This window comes from Phocoena phocoena, chromosome 13 (assembly GCF_963924675.1).
Source record: "Phocoena phocoena chromosome 13, mPhoPho1.1, whole genome shotgun sequence".
NCBI lineage: Eukaryota > Metazoa > Chordata > Mammalia > Artiodactyla > Phocoenidae > Phocoena > Phocoena phocoena.
Genome location: NC_089231.1, coordinates 25103649 through 25129850, shown reverse-complemented (window position 1 = coordinate 25129850; position 26202 = coordinate 25103649). Strand labels below are relative to the sequence as shown.

The 26202-nt window shown below is 54.7% G+C and overlaps 1 protein-coding gene across 2 annotated transcripts in view; it reads left to right on the top strand.

Annotated features, from left to right (window-relative positions):
- CTIF (cap binding complex dependent translation initiation factor) overlaps positions 1-17039 on the top strand; it is a 231181-nt gene extending 214142 nt beyond the window's left edge. For both annotated transcript variants that reach the window (XM_065890337.1, XM_065890336.1), the window contains exons 10-11: positions 15124-15177; positions 16824-17039. In XM_065890337.1, coding sequence (XP_065746409.1) covers positions 15124-15177; positions 16824-17039 — 270 coding nt within the window. The remainder of the gene's footprint in view (positions 1-15123; positions 15178-16823) is intronic.
- Positions 17040-26202: the final 9163 nt, after the last annotated feature.

Sequence of the window (26202 nt, the reverse complement as noted above, 5' to 3'; positions counted from 1 at the left end):
TGGAATGTTCTTCCCTCCTTCCCTCTCCTGACCCCACTCTTTCTCTAGCTCCACCTTAAAGTGTCAGTTTAAAGCTCTCTCCACCAGGAAGCCTTTTCTGAGCCTCCTCTCCCCGCACAGATGAGAATGGTCCTTCCTGCCACCCACCACCGCAGCACCCTTAGTTCTGTGCAAAACGAGCCCACTTAACTACTGAGAGCTGCCACTGATAGAGCCTCGCTTACTGTGTGCCAGATACTGCTCTAAATATGTCTCACAGATTATCTCATGTAATGCTCCCCCCACTTTCCAGATGAGAAAACTGAGACACAGAGAAGTTACCTGTGTAGCATAATTAGCAGGTGATCGAGTCGGGATTAGAAGCCAGGCAGTCTCACTTTACAGCCCCGGCTCCCGTCACAGATCTGCTTGTGTAAACTCTGTCTTTTCTACTAAACTAATAGGTCTATGAGGACAGGATTCATGCCTCCCTATTGAATGAATGAATGAAAAAGTTCTTCTATTCTTTCAGACTCCTTGGAGGAGGGTGCAGGACCAGCCATGCTCCAGGCCTGTCTGTCACTGGTGGGGCTGCATCCAGGGAACACAGAGGCTCTTCTGAGTGGCTTTGCCCCAGCCAGCACATACTTTCCTTCAAATCCAATCCACAGGTTTTCTGAGAGGGCCAGCTGGGCACAAGGTCCTGTGTGAGGAAAAACTAGTCTAGGTAAACTCTAGGCTATCGACCTAGAACTGGGTAGAACCAAATAACTGCTCCCGGGCTGTGAGTAATGAGGCTTCTCCCTACAGGGGATCAGGAGAGGAGGTCAGGGAAGGCTTCTCGGAGTTGCGGGGGGGGGGGGGGTGTCTTGCGGTCCATCTTGCAGGATCCAGTAAATGGAGCCAAGGTGAGAGAAGGCAGGCCTGGCTGAGTCAATGAGGAGCAAAAGCCGGAGGCAGATAAGGACAAGCCATGTTCATAGATGGATTTGGCTGGACTGGAGGCCTGTGAAGGGGAGAGAGGGGGATGGAGGGCCCCTGGGGTGGAAGTGGGCCAGCGAGCCCCTGAGTGCCAGGCTAAGCACTCTGTCCCCTGCAGCCCAGTCAGCTGGACCTGGTAAGGATGCGCTGTGTTACAGAACATTGACGCACATGCTAATTCACCCAAAGAGCTTGTCTCAATTTAGAGAGAGTCACCCCATTATGAAAATGTATACTCTTCCTAAGGGTAAGGCTCTAAAGCCAAACAAACTTCCAGGTGCCCATTAAACACTCTTATCTCCAACCTTAGACTTGCCAGCGAGTACCTCTGCTGTCCCCCGGCAGCCCAGGCCCTTTTCTCAGCCCAGGCCTGTTTGCCCCTCCGTTTGGGTGGCTGCTGCTCTGAGCACAGATGCTAATTATGCCTTGAGCACAGCCCTGTTTTTTCTCTGCTTAATCGTCCCAGGCCCAGCCGTCCCTGCCCAGTTGGTCCTCGGTAACCTCCTTGCACCCAAACGCACCACAGAACCAGCTAAGCTCCTTTACCCAAGGGGCAGACCTCCCGGCCAGCTTCTGCCATGTGTCTTCAAACTCCACCCACCTGCCCCACCCCGGGAAGACTGGCACCTCTGCCTGGGAACCAGGCTGCTGCAGGCATTTCTTCTTCATACAAAGAGGACGTGATCTAAGCAAAGGCTTCTTCAGCATTCCGTGCTCGGGGGCAGAGTAAGAGGCCGGTGTGCCCCTCCCCCAGCTCCTCAAGGCCCCTTGCTGGTTACTTGCACCCTCCCCACTCCCACCCCCTGCAGAATCTGGAATTGGTAGGAGGGACCCCTGGTTAGCTTGGCATACCAAGAAGAACCTTCTGAGAAGCTTCTTCCCAGGCTCAAGACAAGGTGGATTGGCAAAGCCCTTCAGATGACCGTGTGCCCATCGGTGAGCAATGCTGGGCTCCGGGGCTGCAGCAGCCTAGGGCTCTGTGCACAGGGAGGCCTTTCCTTGGAAGCTGGTGGGTCACCCTCTGTGGCAGTGCCCCTCTCCTGGTCCCCTCTGAGACTGCAGAGAGGTCAGCCCTCTGTCCATACCTACTTCCCCATCTCTTCTTCTTTCTGATTAAATTTCTTTGCCTTCATGAAAGGAAACATCTTGCACCCCCAGGATGCATCCTGTCTTCCCGAGGGGCCCACCGTGCTCTGATGTGTTTAAACCCGGGAGAGGGAGGACAGAAAGGCGATGGGTGTGAAGGGGAGGCCTCGCTCAGGGACTCGGGTGGCTAGACAGCGGCGCGGCCACCCGGGAAAGCTCACCCAGGGGAGGAAGGACTGTTTCGCAAGCGAGGCTGGGCAAGCGCTCTGAGCTGGCCCATCGGCCCTGGCACGCGGCTGGGCCTGTTAGGAAATCCAGGAGCCGCTCTGTCTGCTTTCCAGCAGGCGCCACTTCTCTTTCCACTGCTTTGCTCAATTCACGGCCCGGCTCCAGGGCCAGGCTGGCGGGTCGGCGGGCAGGCTGGGCACCCTCTGCCACAGGCCTGGTGCCCGGAAGTACCCACTCCTGCCTCGGCCCGTGTTAAGGGTCCCCGGGCCTGGGCTGCAGAACTGCGCCGATCAGGCCGGCCGGCTATCGTGGCCATCTCGGGTAGGAGGGCAGGGTGACTCTCGGGGAAGGATTCCAGACTGTTTCCTTCTCTGTTGAGCTCCAACGCCCTTATCTCCTTTCCTGCCAGGCGGGACTCCTCACGAGTCACACAAAAGAAAACCCCACCCAAGACACACAACCCCGCACAGGCTTGAAGGAGGAGGGCTTGCGTCTGGTTCCGTTCAGGCTACCCATTTATCAGCCAAGGGAGCAGTAAGTGTGCGTTGAGCTCATGTCATATATTTGGTCCAGAAGGGGTGGAGGGGCAGGTTGAAGAGACGAGGCCATCCAAGCCATGGAGCCACCTTGGAGGCTGCCTGTCAATCAACTGAGATGTTTCTTGGAGGAAGAACAACCCAGGGGAAAGGGGGCAGGCAAAGGACAGTTACACAGTTCGGGGGCAATTGGGATAGAGATGGGGGGTCGTGATGGGACTAAGTAGAACGAGGGGTGGGCGACGCGAGAGAGAATAAGCAAGCAGTGCACAGCCCCTCGCTCCAGCGTCTCGCAGGCATGAGTATTCCTCCCCATTCACAGAATACGGGGATACAGGAATGCTAACCGGAAGAGGGGAACATGGAAAACGGAAGCCCCAGGAAGTCCGCAGATTCTGCAGTATACGAGGCTTGTCGCGCTGAGAACTGCAGGTAGAGCCCAGGCCGTGCAGCTCCTAACTCCGTCCCAGGCTTGTTGTTGAGCCTCAGAAGGGCAGTCTACCCCCAGCACGTTCAGACTTGCTGCCGGGCTGCGCTTCCTGGAGGCAGGGGGCTGGCCTAGTTGACCCCTCAAGTTCTCATTCCAAGCTAGCGGCTGCCGCAGCTTCTACAGGCGAGTTGCTATGGGAACTATAACTTTGAATTTCCTGGCTCTGGGGCTGTGAAAATCACAACCTGAACCTTCCATTGATGTGGGTTTCTCGATTAATTTCCTGTTTGATTGTTTACTTTAGAGAGCGGAAAATGCCTTTGCAGGCAGCTACTTCCCTCCAGCGAGCTGCTTGTCACACCCTCCCCCCAAAGCCAGCAAGGTCAAGTCCAGGCCTCAGGTGGGCGGAGGTTGGGGGGCTGCAGAGAGCCAAGGGAAGGGGCCAGGGGAGGCGCCGGGAGAGACTTGTGAGTTCAGAGACTGGCCCCGTGAGGGGTGTCTGCCCACTGTCCCAGGCCTCAGGCCTGGGCCCCAGCCAGCCCAAACCCCTCCCCTTGTCTCAGGGAACTATTTGATGCTGAGTCAGACGCAAAATGCAGTCATTCCTTCAGAGGGGCGTCCAGAGGGTGCTGTCAAGGGAGTGACGGTCCCAGGTGCCACCCATTGCCTCCAGGCCAGGCACTCCTGGCCAGGCTCCACCAGAGGAAGCTTGGAGAACAACTGCTTTCCCATCTGCCTCTCCTTCAACTGCTCTCCCCAGGGCCCCACCAGCAGCCTGTTAACAGAATTCCGTCCTGTTCCGGCTTCCATCCTTGGAGAGCGGTTCTCGCTGGTAAGCCCAGGTGAGGCCAGGTGAGGCCCTGCGGCAGGTACCCTGATCCGCAGTGATCACCGCCTCCCGCTGGGAGCAGGGCCGCTTCGCCGCCTTCGGAGCCCTTCTCCTCACCCCACCTGCTGAGCCGCTCAGAGGTGGGCAGGAGTACTTAGGCACCAGGAGGGGAGGTGGAACAGGCCAGAGGTGTACTGACTGGTCGGGTGGTGATGGGAGACGGGGGGCTCCCAGCCCCTCAGTGCCCCTTCCCTTGTCTAGGCGACTGTTATAAGGTACCCTCCTAATCAGGGCACTTTTGAAAGCGAAAGGAATATTACTAATTATTTGGGATGAACACGAGAAGCATCCCAGGCAAACCGGGGTGTGTGGTCACCCCACCTTTTGCTGACCTCTTGCCATTAGTCTTATTTATGTGGGACTTACTCATGGGGCAGCGGTTATGTCCTTTGACTTTGGAGGCAGACTAGACCTGGGTTCCAAAGCCGCTTTTCCATTACCCGTGCACTCGTGGGGAGTTCATTTCACTCTCCATGCCTCAGTTTCTACAGTTATACAATGAGAGTAATTACAATGGTATTTAACTCAGATAAACTGGTAAAAGGATAAAATGGATTTTAAAACACACACCAAGTTCAGAGCTTGGCATCTGGAGTCAGCACTCCAAAAAATGTAAGCCAGGTACTGACTGAGGACCCGGAAGGTGTGACTCAGCCCTCAGGAGACCCCTCCTGAAAGGTAAAACCTCAGGGCTACCTCGGGCATCTTGTGTTCCCCCTTTAAGAGAGATCCATGGACATCAGGGCAGTGAATATAGAAGAGGACAGACAAGGCTTCTAGAAGGAAAGGCAAGGGCATTAAAGGAGAAGCTGGAAGGTGTTGATAGCAGTCACGACCAACGTCCTTGATGTTTCAAACCCCGACGCAGGGTCCCGGGAACTCATGTCTGGAGGGACTACATGAACAGAACTTGCCTCCTGTCCAGGCTACCGGCCAGGGCTTGGCCCCCAAGAGGAGGCATTGGAGCCGTGGCCCCGTCCTCTGGCTCTGGTGTCTGCAGAAGGATTCAGTGTCTGCTCTGAGCCCCAGATTACGTTTCCACCCCCTGGGGCCAGCTGTGGGATGAAGCATTCCCCCATGTGACATTTACTGTGGCCACTTTGTACGGGCGGTTTGCAAGCTCTGCAGGAAGGAGGCTAATTATTCCCTCCAGGGCGCCTGGTCCACAGTTAGGGTGCCTGCCCGTCTTAGTTAGGAGGGCAGACAGCCAGACCACAGGGCACAAGCTTGGACTGAAGTCCAGTTCAGAACCATGAATTTCCTTGACATCTGACCATAGCTGCCACACCGGGTCTTCTTATTAGGCTAGTGGAAAAGTGACAGTTGGGGCAAATTCCCCTATCCCGGGGATGTCTGAAACGCAGGCAGTCACAGAATGACGGTAATAAGTAATGAATGTAAAACAACACTAATCTCCTAGTTGCCCAGACAGGCCGGGCAGCGTGAGCATTACACGGGTACCTATCCACAGCCACACTCGTGCTTCCTGTCCACTTCAGGGGAGTGATAGCCTTTGTCTTATTTAAGGCTAACTCAGGCATCAGTCCTCTCCTCTCTCCCGCACGCTACGTGCTCATCTCTGCCCCTGCTCAAGTCTCTCCCGCTGTACCGACCATTCCCCCGGACCCTGGGCCAGTCTCTTTTTCCTAGCATCCTACCCTTCTTCTCTTCCATAGGCAAGTTCCCTGCCCCGCCCCCAAAAAAAGAGAGACGGAGGAGGAAAGGAGAGTGAGAGACAGAGAAGGAAGAACAGAAACCGCCAAAGAAAAAGCAATGGTCAGCTCTTTCTCTCTCCACTTCCTGCCCTCGCTCTGTCTCTCCAGCTCCACATTACCCAGGCTTCCACCCACCCCTCCCTGTATGAAGTCATCGTAGCAAAGGTCGCCTGTGCTCTCCTAATCACCAAATCCAGGGGGCCCTGGTCATTGTTCATCTCACTTGACCTCTCTGAGCTTTTGACACTGTTGACCTTGTCGACAAGAAGTGACCTTGACTTCTTAGCACTCCCTTGGCTTCTATGACGTCACTTTTTCCTGCTCTGCCTACTTGCCTGACCACCCTCTTCCTCCTTTGGGGGTTCCTCCTCCTCTGCCGCCCTTACGATGTTGCTGTTTCCGGGTTTGGAGCTCTTACCATCTTCTCTTATTCCACGTCATTCCCCAGGTCACACCTGTGGCCTTGACTCACACCTGGGCACTGATAGTCACAGGTGGCCAGTCTCCCACTAGTCTTCGTCCCTGATGACCCGCAAGGATGGTGGGCTTGGTATTTCTAACGCTGAACTCATTCCTTTTTTCCAGAACCAACTCTTCCTGCCTTCCTAATAGCGCTGGTGGCACCACAGTTTATTCCGCGGACAAGCCCCAAACCCGGGGCTTATCCACCTTCCGCATTGTCCCTTTCCTCACCTTTACTTCTGCCTCCTAAGCTATCTCCTCCCATTGTCCCTGCCCTCACTCGAGCCGCCATAATTTCTCACTGGTCTCCTTGCCTCCAATTCTCCCACCACCCCACCCAGCTCCAGTCTACTCTCCACATTGCAAACAGTGTCATCCTACGCACCAGTTGCAATTCTTTTCGGTGGCTCTGCAGTCCTTTAGGATAAAATCCAAACCCAGTAGCATGGCATCTAGAGCCCTTTAGGATGTGGCCCTGGCCTTCTGTATCATCATATGCTCTCTCTCCCCCAGCACCGTATATTTTAGCCTCTTGAAATGCTTGTTATTCACCAGCGCACTCCATTAGTTCACCTTTTTTTTTTTTTTTTTTTTGTGCATATGCCATGTGCTGCCGCTTGGGGCACATGCCTGGCGTGTTCTTCACCGCCACCATTCCGTCCCAGGCTCCAACCCCACATACCTAGCACAATCTCTCTGTTTTCCCTACTAGACTCTAAGTTACAAGTTTTATTCTCCTTGTTATCCCGGTACTTACACCGTGTTTAGTACATAGTAGGTGTTCCATAAATGTTGTCGAAGGATGGCTGGCTGGCTGAATGGATGGCTGGATGGTGAGTGGGTGAGAGGGTAGATGGGTAGATAGGAAGATGGGTGAAAGGATGAGTGGGTAGATGGAAGGCTGGATACATGATGTGTGGGTGGATAAAAGAACGGATGGCTAAATGGATGCATGCATGGATGCGTAGATGGAGAGATGGTGGCCAATGCAGAAAAAGAATAGGTAAAATCAATTCAGTTTTGTGAAGGCCCGGATTGATTATCATCACCAATCAACAAAAGTAAGAATTATGGGGCTTCCCTGGTGGCGCAGTGGTTGAGAGTCCGCCTGCCGATGCAGGGGACGCGGGTTCGTGCCCCGGTCTGGGAAGATCCCACATGCCGTGGAGCGGCTGGGCCCGTGAGCCATGGCCGCCGAGCCTGCGCGTCCGGAGCCTGTGCTCCACGATGGGAGAGGCCATTTGCGTACCGCAAAAAAAAAGAATTATGAGCTCCAACCAGCAAAGTAAGAATTAGCTAATGTGGGAGAAATTAAAGTAATTCCCCAAGGAAAAGGATGCTGACCCAGGGCTTCTAAGCACTTTCTAGTTCTTCCCAGACTTACTGTCTGTCTGGCTTGTGTAAGTAAGTCACGAACTACTGAGCCTCGGTTTCTCTGTCTATTAAGCAGAGATAATAATGCCTGTGTCCTTTCCCTGTCTCCACAAGAGTGTCACGGGGATAAATGGGATGGTACATTACAAAGTGGGTCGAGATCTTCAGGAAAGATACATGTTTATGAAGATATACATTTAATAACAATAATAACACCTTGCATTTGAATCAAGCTTTGCACTTTTCAGAACTCTTTCACATGCATTATCTCCAGTGACTCTCAAAACAATTCTAGGCAAGTATTCTCCCCATTCTCAAGTGAGGAAACTGAAGTGCAGGGTGACTAAGTGGCATGCCCGGAGTTACTCTTAGTGAGAAGCCAAACCTTCTGCACGTTTTGATTTTTGTTTTTTGTTTTTATTTATTTTATTTATTTATTTTTGGCTGCATTGGGTCTTCATTGCTGCGCGTGTGGGCTTTCTCTACTTGCAGAGAGCGGGGGCTACTCTTCGTTGAGGTGCACACAGGCTTCAGTAGATGTGCTCGCGGGCTCTAGAGCGCAGGCGCACAGGCAGTTGCTCCGCGGCATGTGGGATCTTCCCAGACCAGGGCTCAAACCCATGTCCCCTACATTGGCAGGCGGATTTTTAACCACTGCGCCACGAGGGAAGCCCTGCTTCTGCACGATTTTGATGACGGCCTCTTGTGGCTAGATTATCTACTTCCCTGCCTCCCTGAAGAGACCCAGATGTAATTGACCCTCTTCTTGAAGATTCAAGGCCATTATGAGGAGCTGTCCTCTAGACTCAGCTGTAGATGCTGGTCCAGGTCCACCAGAGGCACAGGGTGGAGATGCCCTGACTCGAACCTGAGGGCCCTCCTGAGATACAGGTGGCCCTGTGCAGCTCCTCGCCCCGGCCACCATTCTAGACCACGTGCCACGCATCGGGGCCATCTCCTCTGGCTCTGCCTCATTCTTCTGCCTCTCCCCATCTCTCCACCGTCAAGGCTTGTGCCCATCACTGTAGCTTCCTCAGCCCCTGGAGACCTGCACCTCCCACTCTTGCTTCTTCTTTTTCTCTCTCCTCTTCCCACTACTTCTTCCATGCTTGCAGGGTATCCTGCCACTGCCCTTCTGTAGGCCCAGCCAGCCAATCAGAGCTCTGGGTTTGTTCCCCAGCAAACCAGCCAATCACACACACTCTGAAATCTCCTCACTCTTGCTCCTTTGTTGCTGCTCCCAGCCTACCCTTGACTACCTTCAAAAGAGGGGCTCCTGCAGGTGGGGACTGGCAGAGCTTTTACTGGGGCTGCATTAGGCTGTCTGGGTTTGTTCTACCAGGGTTGGAACCAAGCTGTTGGTGAGCTGAGGTGGTTGGGGGAGCTTGGGCGGGGGGTGGCTAGAAGAAATTGTGATCTCCAGCACTCACTCCCCTCCCGCACAGGAAGACGGCCCCAGGGTCCCTCCATCAGCACCCTCTTTCCCTCCCCACAGGGTGGCATCCCAAGCAACCAGCCTGGCTGCACTGAGGGCACCCCTTGGGCGGCATGGTCCTGCCCTGGCTTCCTTCCCCCGGGGACTCCGAGGTGCTCCCACCAGGCTCCTTTCTCCCTCTGCTGTCCAGCCGCCCACAGCCTGACTCGTAGCACCTTGGCCTCTCCCCGAGGGAGGATATGAAGGGTGTGCCCACAACAAGTCTCCGGCAGAGACAATAGGACAGGAATGCATTAGCTTCCGAACAAACACTGTGTGGGCTCGCACAATTGCCTTGGATTCTCGTCCAAGAAACACATTTCGCTGTTCCAGGGTGCCTGCCCCGGCCCGCCCACACTCCTTTCTGTGCCAGAGACTTTGACGAGTGGGCTGCTCCTCCCCCACCCCCGGGGCCTTCAGCCCCCAGGTCTGCAGCCCTGTCTCCTCCATCCCTGCAGCTTTTCTTCCGACGAGCGATAGCAGAGAAAGGGGACAGTCCTGTCCAGGCAGAGAATGACCTGCCCACCAAAGAGTACCTGCTCCGTGCCACTGCTTTTAAACCATTTTTAAATCGTGGTTTAAAAAAAAGCAAGCATAAGATTGACCATTTTAGCCATTTTAAAGTGGACAGTTCGGTGGCATTAAGCACATTCACGTCGTTGTGCAACCATCACCACCATCCGTCTCCAGAACTTTCCCATCTTGCAAAACTGAAACTCTGTCCCCATTAAGCACTAACTCCCTAGTCCCTCTTCCTCAGCCCCTGACAACCACCATTCTACTTCCTGTCTCTATGAATTTGTTCCAGGTCCCTCATACAAGTGGAATCCTACAATACTTGTCCTTTTGCGACTGGCTTATTTCACTCAGCATAAGGTCTTCAAGGTCCGTCCATGTCGCAGCATGTGATAGGATTTCCTTCCTTTTTAAGGCTGAATAACATTCCATTGTATGGATGGACCACACTGAGTTTATCCATTCATCCATCAGTGGACACTTGGGTTGCTCCCACCCCTTGCCTGTTGTGAATCACACTGTTGTGGACACGGGTGGACAAGAATCTGTTCAAGTCGCCACTACTTTTTGAGAGTTGCTTGGCGTTAAATGAAGCATTGTCTCCAGAAGACCCCAAATAGAACACGCATAAACAACAGAGTTGGCCCCCTCAGTGTACCAGCAGGGATTCATTTGTCCAGAAACTAGCTGTGTTTTAGGAAAGCAAGCCATGAAGAAGTGGAACACAAAACAGGTAAGTTTTGGCCAAGACAGAAAAGAGTGGAAAGGTCTTGCCCTTGGACACTGCCCACAAAGAGCGAGACAAGGACGGATCCCTGAGAAGCCGTTGATCACCCAGAGGCACTGGAGCCTCTCAGAGTGACACTGACAGGGGTCCTGGGGAGGGAGCCCCGTAGCATGTGTCAAGTGCTCCCCCGGGGTAAGGCCAGCGGCCTCTCGTTCCACCACACAGAGCAGCAGGGTGGGACTTCCCAGCTGTGATGATGGGGGCTGAGGGGACGTCCTCTCTGCAGCCCTTCAGCTCTAAGGCTCCAAGGGTCCGCCCTCAAAAGCTGGCAACGGACAGGCCGAGATAGCGTTCGGGGGAGAGTAGGACGTGGTCTGCAGCACCCATTCCCCTCCCAACTCTGCATCCCAGGAACTGCAGAGGAAAAGTACAGTGAAAGCCTGTCAGTCCTCCCCCACTTCCTTGAGAAAACCCAGCAGGCCGTTTGCGAGAGGGCCTATCACTCGATGTGATTCTTGGCTTAACACAGACTTTCCCAAACAACCAGTGAAAGATGAGGTGGGAGGAGAGGCTCTGGGGTGAGAGCCTGCCCACAGCCCTGCTTGAGAGTCCCCACCCTGAGTCTGTCCCCCCAGAGCCCAGAGCCCCCCAGGGAGGGAGCAGGCCTGCGGGGGTTTGGGTGTGCAGAAGGGAGGAGGTAGTCCAGTCACTAAGATGTGGAAAAGGAAGGAAGAACGGGAAGCCCTGGACCGGCTCTGCAGTTCTGAACCGTCACCGGGGAGCAGACGGAGGGCAGGCGGGCCTCGGGCCATAGAAGGAAAGAGGAGACACCTGCTCATCTGGGCAAAGTGCTGGCAGAAGCATTGAGGCTCCACGAGGCTGTCCACGCAGTGTGGGCAGAAGTCGGAGGGCCGCTTGGAGGGAGAAACAGTCACATTTCAGAGCATCTAGTACTTGTCCGGCCCCGGCTGTTCATAGAATTTCCCATCGTGTTACCTCCCATGTCCCGAAGCCCCAGGACCCCTAAGAAGCTGGTCTCAGAACGGAACATGATCCCAGGTTCATCTCAATTTCCCATGACAGTCATTACTAGCACCTACTATGTGTCAGCCAACATGCTAGGTGCACCCAGAGCAGGACCCCTTTCTTCCTTCCCATAAGCTCCCAGTTCTGCCTGCTCCCCTCGTCCCCAAATGGCTGCCACCAACCACTCTGTCTCTGGGAGTTCCCTTCCCACCAGATACCCGACTTTCCCCCTTTCTTGTGATTTCTACCAGCAATTTTTATTTTAAGGTTTCTCTTCCTGCTAAGCACTGTGGGAAATCTATTCAGGAACAAAGTTACCATCAGAAAGAAGTCCCAGCAAACCTCATAGAGTTCTCTTAATATTTGTCCTCATGTTCCGTGCAGAGTCAGTGGGGCTACGCCCACCTTCCCCCCGAGACAGTCAGGGCCCTCCAAGTCCTGGAACCAGCCCCCTCCCAGAGCAGGCTGGGTTGGATGCTGGAACCAACCCGTGGTCCAGTACCCATGACTCGGTATGCCTGCTGCAAGGTGAGTCACCTCCCCCCAGCTTTTTCCAGAACCTGCTTCCAGGGTTTTCTAGATGAGAGAGGTCCTTCCTAGTGTGACCCCCAGAATTCCCCCCAGACACTGACTCAGTGGAAGCTTCCCTTGGCTCCCCTTGAGGGGCTGCAGCCCTGCGGGGCAAGAAAACTCCAGAAGCAGAGGCCGGCATGGGGAGGAGGGTGGACAGCTGTGTGCTGTAGAGTATTCCTCTGTGCAAATGTATCCTCATAATTTAACCGGTCCCCTTGTTGGTAGCCATTCAAGCTGTTTGCAAAAGTGCAGGAAAAACCTTATATCCATGTCATGGTGCATATGTGGGCAGCGGGGGGCAGGTGTGGAATAAATTCCTGGAAGTAGTATCGCCGCTCAGAGGGTTTGTACACTTGTAGTGTTGATAGCTATCACCCAATTGCCATTTAGAGAGTCACACCAACTTCTGTTTCCACACACGCTGTACGTTTGCAGACACACTGATGATAATTTTGTGCCGTGTCTGCTCTGACAGGAGAAGCCTGTGGGGTGGAGGTATCCAAGTCCCGCTCACTGTCGCCTTTTCAGGCGCATGCGCTGGGGTGAGTTGCCCTGGGGCTGCGGCTCAAGGTTAGTCCCTCCTCACTCGCAGACCCTCCCAGCTGGGTGGGTTTTCTCCCTGCTACTCAAGGCATATTTGTTAGCAAATACTTCCAGGTGCTTACTATGTGCCAGGCACGGTGCCAGGTTTCGGGAAGAGAATGGACCAAACAGGCCTTGCCCTCCTGGAGCTTGCCTTCCCCTGGGGGAGACAGCAGACAAACAAATAGATCGTATGTCAGGGGTGAGAGATGCTGTGGAGAGAAGTAAGCCAGGAGGTGAACGGCGGGCTCACTTACACGCAGGCCGGTCAGGGAATCCCTGGTGGATGAGGTGATGTCGGGGCAGAGCCCTGAGTAAACTGAGGAAGGAAGGTCTGCAGACAGGTGGTGGCTGAGAATTCCTGGCTGACAAGAGCACAAAGGCCCAGAGTCAGAAGTGTGTCATTGGGCCGAGCATGCCCACCAATGGCCGTCAGCGCCTGTCACTGCATGGCCGACACTGTTACCTTCCCCGGGTTGTCCCTTGCTCTCCACCAGCTCATCTTTTGAGCAGCCTGAGACCTACCTCTGCTCCTTCATCCCCAAATGATTTCTTTTTTGGCGTGTCTACTGTGGGATCAGTTAATGCCCAGCCCTACCGAGATATGAAGAGGAAGGAGGTCTGGTCCCTGAGAGCATCTCTGGGCAGAGCAGCCCACACTGATCTGGCCCCTGGACTCAATTGACATTTAATGCATGCCTCTTCAGCCCCCCCGATGTGACTGCTTGTGGCTTCTGCTGGGGGAGACCCTGGGCAATATGACAGGAGAAGGGGGAAGTTAAGGAGGGTGTGTGGAATTTGGATTTCGAGTCTGCAGTGAGAACAGTCCCCGGGGCTGTGTGTGATTTCACCCTCCTTGAACGCGTCATGCCCAGATCAGAAACCTTGACTCCAGTTCTCGGTTAGTGGACAAGGAAGCTGACCCTAAAAATGCCTTCCTCTTGTGCTGTCTCCTTACCCTCCGCCCTTCCTTTAAAACAAAAAACAAAAACAATGCATAAATCATATCGACCCACCTTTATCGAATCCCTGCTGTTGCCAGGAGCCGTGCTAGGTGTTAAAGGGCAGCAGAGATGAACGTCACACTGCCCTGCCTTCAGGAGGCCACAGTTCACACTGGAAGATGTCTTGCCACTTGTGTGGAATGCTGAGCGGTGGGAAAGCCAGGGGGTGCTCGGGAGTGAGAAGCAGGGGTGGGCACCATGGGCTAGAGTGATCCAGAAGTCTCCAAGGAAAGCTGGAAAGTGACCTGGGAAAAAATGGGGAAAAAGGCAGAAAATAACAAATATTGGTGATGCTGTGGAAAAATCAGAACCCTAGGCACTGCTGGAGGGAATGAAAAATGGCACAGCCACTGTAGAAAACAGTTTATCAGGTCCTCAAACAGCTAAACGTGGAGTTACCACATGAGCCAGCAATTCCGCTCCTAGGTGCGTACCCAAGAGATGAAAACCCATGTCCACACAAAAACTCGTACACAAGTGTTCATAGCTGCCTTGTTCACGACAGCCAAAAAGTGGAGACAGCCCAAATGTCTATCAACTGATGAGTGGATAAACAAAACGTGGTGTGTCCATACAGTGGAATATCTTCCAACCCCAAGAAGGAATGAAGAACTGACACAGGCTACAACATGGATGAACTTTAAAAACATTATAAGTGGAAGAAGCCATTCACAAAAAAATCACGTGTTATATGATTCCATTGTATAAAATGTCCAGAATAGGTAAATCTATAGAGATTAAGGGGTTAGGGGTTGTCAGGGGTGGGGGTGGCGGGGGAAAGGGGACTGACCGCTAATGGGTACAGGTTTCTTTTGGGAGCCATGAACGTATTCTAGAGTTAGTAGTGATGGTCGCGCGACCTTGTGAATCTAAAAGTCACTGAATTGTACGCTTAAAAATGGTGAACGTGATGTTACGTGAGTTATGTCTCAATTTAGAGAGAGAGGGAGAGAGACTGAATGAATGAAATGCAGCACATAGAGGAAAGCCCGGACGGGGGTTGGGTGGCCAGTCCCCGTGCTGAGCCTCCCGGCCGTGGCCTTGGTCAGGAAGCAATTCCACCCTCTGGAACAGTCTGCATGGCTTTGCAGGCTCACATTGCTGGGCCGGTAGAGAAGACTGCTGTGATTTCTGCAAGTCCTCCTATAACCAGGGCCCAGGAGCACCTGAGACCATGGCTGAGCCCCTCTCACTAATCAGGAAATCTACACGAATTTCATTTTTGCTGACCAGCTGCTCATAGCTGATGATCCCAGCATGCTTGCCGCTGCCTTCAAACCCACCTGTGGCCTTGCTCGGCCGTGGCCTCTAGTCAAGCCCTCTGACCTGGCCGGGATGCCCACACTCCGTGACTACGGCCGTCCTCTAGCTGCTTAGATCCCGTCAGAGAAATCACTGCTTCCTGGGGCAGTGCCCCTGCTGCCCTCCGTCCTTTGTGGGCTGCCTCTCTGGCCCGCCCCTGGGAGATGCTTGTTCTGGGCTGCAGGGGGCTGAGAGCAGTGCACCCATCCTAAGCGGAATTCTCTGCCGCTCTCTTCCAGCTCTTGCAATCTCAGGATGTGAAGGAAGATGCCGTCCTGTGCTGCTCAATGGAGGTAAGCAGCGTGGCTTAGACACCTCCCACCTCAGACCCTGTGCGTCCCTCTCGCCTTAACAGTTATGGGGGCTCAAGGACCACTGGAGGCATCCACGGGTCCAGGGCAAGGGCGTGTCGAGCGGGGCTGGTGGCGGACGGCTTCCTGAGTGGATGTGGACTTCTGCTGGAGGAGAGGGAACTGCCGGCTCTCTGGCGGGAAGGGTGGAGTGCTAGCATCGTCCACTCTCCCTCTGCCCCCAAGACCACCTCCTCCTCGGCCAGGTGCACCACATAAATGACTTAGGAGATTTTAGGTGATGCCCTGCCCCCACATATCTTCTTTGGCTTCAGTGGTGTGGGGTTTGGGGGGAGGTGCTGAGGCTTGAACCCCCAGGTTGGCACTGTCCACTTCCAAGCAGCCCCCATGGGAGGTCCCACTCCTGTTCCCAAGGTGTGGCCTCTGCTCAGTGGTTAGGACTCCGCGCTTCCTCTGCTGAGGACACAGGTTCGATCCCTGGTCGAGGAACTAAGATCCTGCAAGCCACACGGCGTGGCCAAAAAAAAAAAGAAAGAAAGAAAACAGCCCAGGGACATTCAGAGTGGAGCGTGGTGAGGAGAGGAGCTTCCAGGGCCCACACCCAGGGCACGTCGGGGCTCCAGGCAGGGGAGATAGGAGGGGAGGAGAAAGCATGGTCCCTGCCTCCAGACAGCTTGTGGTCTGGCTAGAGATAGAGACCTCTGTCACATGCACAGAGTGGATGGGACGGTGTAGAGAATAAATATGGGTACAGAGCATGCATCCCTGAGGAGTTAGGAGAGAGGTCCGAGTGGGCCAGAAAGGTCAGGGAAGGTTTCGTGAAGAAGGCAGAGCCTTGAAAAAGCGAGTGGGCTGAGGCTGGAGGTGGGGCAGAGATGGGGACTTAGATTATAGGGAGAGGAGCTGCACGGGCTGCCGGCCGAGGGTGCGCTGATCCAGAGGATCGGGGCTCCTTCTTCCTAAGGGGGCTTTTCGAGATGACCAGGGGCCTCTCTTGGGGGCAGGCCCTCTGGCTGGCCTTCTGCCCCAGTTCATATTTCTCTCCTCCCCTTCGTGTCACAGGTGTGGGCAGGGGTCAGTTCTGGGGGTATGTAGGTGCGATTGGGGGCAGGAGAGAAGGAAAGAGAGAAACAGGAGACCTCATCCCTGCTCTCGGGTTCCACACGGACACATGCAGGTAATAATGACCAAGTTCGTTTCCAGAGAGACATCCCAGCAAGTGAAAATTGACACGGTGCCACCTGGTCACTCTTGAAGGAAGCAGGTCACACGGCCATTGAGGTTGTGGGCGATAGTCAAAGAAGGCTTCCTGTAGGAGGGGAGGCAAGTGGATGAAGGGAGAAGCAGCGTGTTCCTGGTGAGGACTCTTAGCAGCCCTGGGCAGCAGGCAATATTCTGACCCCTCTTATTCCTCCGGCAGATTGGGTATTAAATGTGGGCTCTCGCATTGGCTGTGTCCACCCTCCACACTCTCCATCCTTCTGCCCTGTGGCATAGAGGCCTGGGCCTGCGCCTTCCTGGGATAATCCAGCTATTTCCCGTTCCTGCCCCCAGCACCCCTAACCAAGGTGGGTCAGGAGCCCTTTCAGGGCCCAGCTCACGTCCTAACCCCACTTCTCTGCCCGCAGCTGCAGAGCACAGGCCGACTGCTGGAGGAGCAGCTGCCCGAGATGATGGCAGAGCTCCTGGCCAGCGCCCGCGACAAGATGCTGTGCCCCTCGGAGTCGATGCTGACCCGGTCCCTGCTGCTGGAGGTCATCGAGCTCCACGCCAACAGCTGGAACCCTCTGACGCCCCCCATCACGCAGTACTACAACAGAACCATCCAGAAACTGACAGCCTGACAGCCAGGGGGCCTGGCGGGTGGCCCGAGGGCAGCTGGGGCCCTGGTGCACAGAGCCAGATGGACAGGCGGGAGGACAGGGGTGGCCCTGCCAGCAGAAAGAAATGGGGAGGAAGGCAAGCAGAGCCGGCGGCCAGTATGGAGCCAGACAGGGAAGGGACCAAAGCCCTAGGAGGAGCGCCCCCCTATCCGAGCCCCCCAGCCCGAGCATGCAGCAGCTCACACCAGTAAGGGGAGCATGTTTCTTCCTCACGGTGGCCCGGCCCTCCCCCCCGCTCACTTCCACTCCTCCCCGCCCCCTCCCATGCAACATGTCCCCAGCAGGGCTGTGTGCAAGGGGTTCATCTCTGTGACTCCTCAGAGGCCTTGGCAGCCTGCACGCAGGGTACAGCTTGGGTCAGAAAGGACCTCAGAAGGCTGAAAAACTGGGTCGGAGACGGGCTCGCATTGTTCCCGCATGCTGTCAGCCACAGTCGCCAACTGGCAGCAGGCGACATGTAGCAGATGTCCAGGAGTACAAAGGCAGGCACGGTCCCCACCAGCCGCCCGCAATTGACGGCCTTTGTCCTCACGGCCGAGCGGGGGGACAGAGGCGTCTCCTCTAACCTTCATGCTCCACCCTCCCCACTTCCAGCCCTCAAGCTGCAGGCCCAGGGGGCCGGGGGCGGGCCTGGGGCCTGGAGGAGAGATGGAGTTTTTCCTTCTACTTGCACTCTTTCGTTTCATTGTGTTTTATTTTTTCGAAAGTCAGCTGCTTTGAAGTCTCCTCTCTCAACGCAAAGGGCCCGCAATGTGATCACACAGTCAGCACCGCGAGGACCCCCTGATGAGAGGGAGATCAAACCCGGCCCCCTCTGGAAGGATTCTAGCCACAGACAGCTTGCCAGTAGCCAATTAGGGTAACTGGAAACTTCTGCCCCGGCAGGGGAACCCGCTGGAACCCTGTGCCCCTCAGGCCCCGGCTTCCAGTACCTCTGTTCTCTCTTTTTCCAGCTTCCTCCCTCAAAGGGCTGATACTGTCGCTGCTGGGAAAGCATTAAACCCATCCTGCCCCGGGGCCTTATAGTGAACCGGGCTCAGAACGAGGCTGGCGAATTAAAACCAAAACGCCCGGTGATGCTTCCCCGCTCCACACACAGGTCTTGTCCCAAGCTCTCACTGGAGGGAGAATGGGGGCGCCCCAGGGCTCCCCAGGGCTAGCTAAACGGGCTGTGCCAGTGCCCTAGCCCATAGCCACGGTCTGTGCCCCGGGAGGGCTGTGGCACTGCAGCCCCAGGGCTGTCGGGAAGGGGTGAATTCATTGAGTCGTGGGGACCATCAGGGGACCCAGCAAGCCATTAGCTTTCCAGGCTGGGAACAAGTCTGGGGGTTCTTGGAGGGGCCAAGTCCTGGGAGCAGCTCCCAGGGAGCAGCTCCTTCTCTGATGGCTAGAAAGGAGGATGCGTGTTGGGCCCTGGGAGGCTGGCTTCGGGTTGTCACTGGCGTCCACACAGCCCATCTCCTGGTCCGGAGCCCACGCTTTGATGAGCCCCTGCAAAGCGACCTCAGAGCCCAGCAGCTCCCTCACTTGCTCCTTGGTTGAGGCCAGTCCTTCTCTGGGTCACCTTGGAGGCCCACTGGTTGCCTGGTCTGGTCAGGCTGGAGGAAATCCCCTTTGTTGAGTCTCGGAGAGGAGGCGGGTGGCGTGGGGAGCAGCTTCCTCCGTACTTCCTGGCTTTCCCCACCAGCTGCCACCTGCCTGCAGTCCCCAGAAAGAGCCTGTTGGGGACAAGGCATGGGGGCCCGGTTCACCTGGAGTGGGTCGGTCACCTCTGCCAAGGAGCCCGCGCTGGCCCTGGCCTCCGCCTTCGCCCTCCCGGCCCCTTCCTCCCAAGCTTCTCCTCACTGCCTTTCCTCCTCAGCCTACACCTTTGGCTCAGCCTGGGACCCAGGGACCCCAGAGGCCCCACAGGAGGCCTTGAGAGAAGAGCCGGGTTGATGTTTGGATGCTCAGAGCGGGCACCAGGGAAATCATGGTCCCGAGGAGTCGGCAGCCGAGGCCGGGCAAGCAGCCAGGCCCTGGCAGCCCTCAGAGAGCCGCACCTGGGCCGAAATGGGCCCTGCTTCCCTCCAGTGGTGTGTGTGTGTGTGTGTGTGTGCGCGGGCACGCACGAGCACATCTACTGAGAATGAAGCAGGGCTCTGGAAGAAGAGAGAGGGCCTGCGAGTGAGGTCGAAAGTCGAGGCAGGGGAGTGGGTCTCCCACCCCTACCTTGGGCTCAGAGAGCGAGCTTTATGAAGGGGCCCCAGATACCACGGACTCAGGGGGCTGACGTCCCCTGGAAAGCCAGGCGAGGAGCGTGTCGGGCACCGTGAGCTTAATGCCCTTCCTCCTAACAGCCTTCCTTGGTGGTCTTGCCTCACGGCCAACCCCTCCTTGACTGTTAGGACCAGAGTGGGAAGAAGCGAGGTATAAATATGTAAACATATATAAATATATTTTTAATTACGTGTCGCGTCACCGTGGCTCCATACATATGGTTTGCCTAGTATATTCCACTGCTTGAAAGCGCTTCCTAGCCGATCCGAGTAACAATTTAAGCTGTTTTTCTAAATGTGGGTTGCTGCTACTTCTTCAGACATGGAAGGAAAACATTAAAAAAAAATTTTTTTTTAAGGAAATAAGAGTAAAGCCTAAAATCTGAGACACTGAGGCAGCTTCCCACGGGAGACTACTCAGACAGGAACTGGGGGGCAGAGGCGGGCGCCCCCAGACCTCCGCCCCCTCTCCAGGCCAGATCTCTCCTGCTGAGTGAGGGAGGCCATATCCAAGTTGACCTCTGAATGTATTTGATGGGAGGCTAAACTGGATATTGCGTTTCTAATGCTTGCGTGGCTCTCCCTCCTCGCCTGTGGCTTCCTTGGCACAGAGGAGGCAAAGTCCAGCCATCTGATGCGGGTCCTGTCTCGGTCTCTCCCCCGACAGTCAAGACGAGGTAGTCATTGTTTTCCTCTCAAGCAGCCGGCCTGTTCCTGCTCCCATGGCCTTGTGGCTTTGCCTAAGCTCTGGGACCACAGCCCCAAGAAGGCCCCCAGCCTCCCCTGCACAAGGCGGGACCTCACCATCCTCCACAAGAGTCTGCACCCCCCCCAAACCCACTTTCGTCTGCTCGTCCTTCCTTAACCAGTCTGTACACCTTTAAAGTTTGGGGATCGTCCTGTCCATCCATGTAAATGTAAATGTTGGCCGAGTCGGTATTTATTCTAATTTTTATTTTATTTTATTTTCTCTGAGGGATGGGGAGGGGGGTGTGGGAAACGTACCAGTGATCATGCCCTGGGCAGCTGCAGGGGCGGGGGCCCAGACAGCCAGGCCACCGCAAGAGCAGCCCCACGGGGCTGCCCAGACGCCAAGCCCCAGTCTCTTATCTGGCATCAGAAGCCGGCCAGTGTTCCTCGTCCAACAGACTGTCCGGCCTGCCCATGGAGTCCTGTCCCTCAGCTGCCGGCACTCTGTTGGGAAACCTCGGGCTGAGCCTTTGAGGCTGCAGATCAGAGAAATGGCAACTTTCCTCTGCTCGGGACACGTGCACAGAAGGGCTGCCCGCTTCGCCTGAGCCAGCTGGGAGCCTGGTGACGGGTCCTACCTCCCCGGAGCAGGGGCCTGGGGCTTCCCGCCAAAGCTGCAGCGGAACCCTGCTCATGCGACCACCTTCCCTCCCTCGGTATGTCCTGCTTTCCAGCTGAACCCAAACTACAAGTGGGTTTAAAAAATAAACCACACCGAAAACAAAAATGCCCTGCATCTGCGTTCTCTGTGTGTTTGGCAAAGGAAATCTCTCCCAAAGGCTTTTGTGCCTCGGCAGGTGCTGGCAGAGGCCTCAGAGGAGCCCCTACCCAGGTGATGAGCTAGTGAGAAGATTCCCCACCGTTGGGCCACTGTGGGGAGGGGGCGCCTGGGGGCTGGGGAGGGTTGGGGAGGAGTGGTCCAGGATACCATGGGTGAAGGAGACATATACCCCCTTCCTCCCAAGCTTGGGACCTGTGGCCTATCCGAGGTGGGAAGATTAAGCCAGTCCTGCACAAAATCACTTTTCCGCTACAGATGTAGTTTGCTGCTCCACTCCCCAAACCTACCCCTCCCATGAACAAGTCACTGTGACATCTGGCAATGACCCGTTTTAAAAAGACTGAGACTTGGACCTAACCTAACAGCCTCTAAAAGTCAGCGGCAAGTGGCTATCCTGTCCCCGTGAGTCAAATCAGTCTTTCATCAAAGGGTCCCAAATCCCTTCTGTGGCAAGACACTGGGGACACTGCCTCCTGGTAACAGGTCCCCCTTGGGGATTCTTTCTGGCTGGAACTTGCCAGGCTTCCAGCTCCTCAAGAGTGGCAACCAGAACATCCCCACCCTTCGTGCTTCCCTGGTCTGGCCAAGATGGTGGCCAGGACAGCCCGGGAGCCTGGGGAGGGTCTGCAGAGACTGGTCCCTGCCCATTACTGAGTCACATGACAATGTGTGGTGCTAGCCAGAAGTACACAGGTTGGTAGAGGGAGATAACATTTTCTTTTTTAATTTTTGGTCTCATGCCGCGTGGCATGCAGAATCTTAATTCCCTGACCAGGAATTGAACCCGTGCCCCCTGCAGTGGAAGCACGGAGTCCTAACCACTGGACCACCGGGGAAGTCCCGAGGAAGATAGCTTTTTAATTAAACAATTGACCTTTGTCAGCCCGAAGTTTTTTACAAAAATACAGAGGGGTAGGAACAGAAAGTGAGGTCAAAATGAAAGGTGTTAGAAGGTGGGGAAGAGGGTAGGGAAGGAGAAATCTTACCGTACACTGTTCACCAAAAAGAAGAGATTTTTCTGGGTGATTTAGTTCTGATTTCAGAACGTTCTAAATTACTGAAAATTATGAAACAAATACTCCAAATAATAAATGTTTCAATTCTGCATTTCACCGTCATCTCTGCTGATACGTGTTATCTGTCACGCTGAGGGTGGGTTACCTTTGCACTGGGGTCTTATAGGAGGGAGGGACGGGAAGACTGTTTGGGATGAATAAACTAGAACACGCACACACACGACTTGTAAGGTAGTACCAAGGCAAAGACAGCAGAAGAAGCAAGGATTGAGATGGTGGAAGGGGAAGAAGTGGTTATACTTTAATATTAAAGGTCTCTCATCCCCACGGTTCTTGTCAGGGCCCTCCATACACTGTCTCAGTTGGTTCAGTGATCTAGGCGGATGAGCATTTTTGATTCCCATTTTACAGATGAGAAAACAAAGGCCCAGAGAGGTGACACGACTGACCCAGAGCCCAAGGCCGATCAGTGGAAGAGCCAGAGGCCAGAGTGAGAGCCAGGTGCCCCTTCCCCCAGCCCAGAAAGCGACTGTGTCCTCAGCAGCCTCTGCTCTGACTGCTGTGAGCACCACCCCAGGGAGCCAGCCAGTCCCACCAGCCAGACAGAAGGAGCAGCCAGCTGCCCACTGAGACTGCCATGGGCAGGCTACATGGTCTTCCTTCCATATCCGTGGAAAGGAGGAGCATGGTGAAATACCCCAAATCAAAGGATTGCAGAGGGGTGGGGAGGAAGAGGAGTCACATGGCAAAGTTTGGTGCTATTCTATAAAAGGATTCGTTGTGACATCTTACAAGCTGTCTGGTTGGACTCCCTCCAGGCCAGGGGTCCTCAAGGTGGCTGGGAGGTGAGGGAGACCCTCCTGCGGGGCATATCCAGGGGTGGGGTCAACATCCAAATTGCCTGGGAAAGTTTTCAAACTACATGTTAAAAAAGGACACACACATAAACCAACGTTTTCAGAATTCTGGCGTTAGGGAGCCACTCTTCTTACCGGTGGGCACACACGGTTGAGGCCGCCACCCACCACTCCAGGAACACAGCACATAAGGAGCACAGAGATCAGTCCCAGGAATGTGGATTGGTACAGTCACTATGGAGAACAGTATGGAGGTTCCTTAAAAAACTACAAATAAGGCTTCCCTGGTGGCACAGTGGTTGGGAGTCCGCCTGCCGATGCAGGGGGCGTGGGTTCGTGGCCCGGTCCGGGAGGATCCCACGTGCCGCGGAGCGGCTGGGCCCGTGGGCAGTGGCCACTGGGCCTGTGCGTCCGGAGCCTGTGCTCCGCAGAGGGAAAGGCCACAGCGGTGAGGGGCCCGCGTACCACAAAAAAATAAATAAATAAATAAACTACAAATAGAACTACCACATGACCCAGCAATCCCACTACTGGGCATATACCCTGAGAAAACCATAATTCAAAAAGAGTCATCGGGGCTTCCCTGGTGGCGCAGTGGTTGAGAGTCCACCTGGTGATGCAGGGGACACAGGTTCGTGCCCCGATCCGGGTAGATCCCACATATCGCGGAGCAGCTGGGCCTGTGAGCCATGGCCGCTGGACCTGCATGTCCGGGGCCTGTGCTCTGCAACGGGAGAGGCCACAACAGTGAGAGGCCCGTATACCGCAAAAAAAAAAAAAAAAAAAAAGAGTCATGTACCAAAATGTTCACTGCAGCTCTATTTACAATAGCCTGGAGATGGAAACAACCTAAGTGTCCATCATCGGATGAATGGATAAAGAAGATGTGGCACATATATACAATGGAATATTACTCAGCCATAAAAAGAAACGAAATTGAGCTATTTGTAATGAGGTGGATAGACCTAGAGTCTGTCATACAGAGTGAAAAGTCAGAAAGAGAAAGACAAATACTGTATGCTAACACATATATATGGAATTTAAGAAAAACAAAATGTCATGAAGAACCTAGGTGTAAGACAGGAATAAAGACACAAACCTACTAGAGAATGGACTTGAGGATATGGGGAGGGGGAAGGGTGAGCTGTGACAAAGCGAGAGAGAGGCATGGACATATATACGCTACCAAACGTAAGGTAGATAGCTAGTGGGAAGCAGCCGCATAGCACAGGGAGATCAGCTCAGTGCTCTGTGACCACCTAGAGGGGTGGGATAGGGAGGGTGGGAGGGAAGGAGATGCAAGAGGGAAGAGATATGGGAACATATGTATATGTATAACTGATTCACTTTGTTATAAAGCAGAAACTAACACACCATTGTAAAGCAATTATACTCCAATAAAGATGTAAAAAAAAAAAAGAGAGAGAGATCAGTTCCAGGAATGCAGAATTAACACATAGAAACAGTGCGCAACGTTGCTGCCTGCCTCACCCCAATTTACAGTGTTGGGACCTCTCATCCAAGCTGAGACCAGGCTGGCCAGCATACTGGCAGTGGGGGAAAGGGCTCCAGGATGGTCCTGGCGTGTGGACAGAGTATATACCATGGACTCAGGGCCACGTTATGACTCTCATGGGCCCTGGGCCCTTATATGCCTCCATAGGCCCTTCCTCCTTAAAATAATATAAAAATTGTATTTTATGACTATATTGGTATAAAGACAAATATATGAATATTCCTTTTTAAAACATTTTCTTTCAACCTAAAAATTCATTTCTTAATTCTGATTTTGAAAGAGCTGAGAACATCTTCCAGGTCCCTAAAGTTGTCTTATGTCCTAGGCACTGTGCTTGGTGCATACATCGACCCTGTGTGGACATCTTATCTGAGCCAGAAATCTCACCTTCCCCTGCTGTTCACCTGGTCTCGCACGAGCCCCCGAGCAGAGGAGGGTGGGCGGGGGTGGCCAGAAGGAGGTTCATGCTGCCGCCTCCCAAGGAAAGAGTTGGCCTGCTCTAGAAGCAGATGCAGTAGCTGCTTCTGCCCCAGACCGGCCGCCAGCCAGCCAGCCCGGAGTGTGAGGCAAGCAGCTGGGTTTGACTGGCCAAAAAAGACTCTGGCCCAGAGAGCCTGACCCACCACACAGCCCTGGCTCCTCTCCGCAGCCCCCTCACACACATTATCTGGTCTCACCAGAACCCTGTGAAGGAAGTAAATACAATTCTTACACCCATTTTACATCTGGGAAAACATGTTTAGAAAACCGGACCTTTGCTTGAACAGTGCTCTGTAGTTTTCAAATATATGGTCTTGTTTGATCTCACAAATAGCCCTGGCAGGTGACAGATATTTTTTACTCCATTCTAAAGATAGAAGAAACAGGCTCAAGGAAGCAGGGGCAAACCCATGTCATGTGACCCCCAGGCACAAGGGCCAGGCCTTGAGAGGGGCCTGGGGGGCATGTATGGGGAATAGGCTGAGGACCCGGGTTCCTGGCCTCCAGCACCCATGGCCACCTTGGGACCTGAGTCCCCTCACCCCACTGTGTCCCCCAACTCTAATTGGCCCACAGGCTCCCAGGGACGAGCAGGGGCTCAGGTCAGGGTTCTTGGACACCCTGGTGACCAGCAGAACATCAGTGACATGGCCTTCAAAGGTACGCAGATGGATGGGAGAGAGGCTCACGGCCTGGCGTGTAATCAGTGCTTTTCCCGTTTAACCAGGGCCAGGAGCAGATTCTGCTGTGGGCTCAGCTCAGAGGAGAAGGAGAAGCGCCGGGGCTGAGGCGGGGACGGGAACTCCTGAGGCACACGCCGGGGAAGGGAGGGGTGCTTGGAGTCTGTGTCCGTTAACTGTGCCACGCAACTCTGTGCCGCTAATTGTGTAACTAACAAGCTTGAGATCTCAAGACTTACAACATGAATGTTCACTGCTCTTGTTTAAGGGTCTGCAGATGGGCTGGGGTTTGGATCACATTGGTTGGATGGCAGGGGACCCAAGTCCAGTCTCCAGCCTACGGACAGTGATTGGAGTTACGGGCGTGCATCTCCTCTAAGAAGTTCTCCATGACAGCTCCCCCAGTTGGGGTCACAGGTGCCCCCTCTGGGTTCCCGCAGCTCCCACAGATGCCTCTGCCATGGCCCAGCTCGCTGTGTGTGACCATTGGCCTGCAGGTGGCCGACGCCCACTGACTGTGAGCTTGACCTCGTCCCCTCTGCACCTGCAGCACCGAGCCCAGGGCCTGGCCCAAGCAGGCGCCAAACACACATACGGGTGCTAAACAGGTGAACCATGACAGCGAGGTCCGGGTAATGAGTGACAGAGGGGCTTGGGGAGGGAAGAGCTGAGGTGCACCTTGAGCCAGGTCCTGGAGGGGGGCACCCAGAGCAGCGGAGGGGTGGGGACCCCACATGGGACAGGGACTTCCAGTGGGGAGGGCTGGGGGGTCCTAGGGCCCTGCGG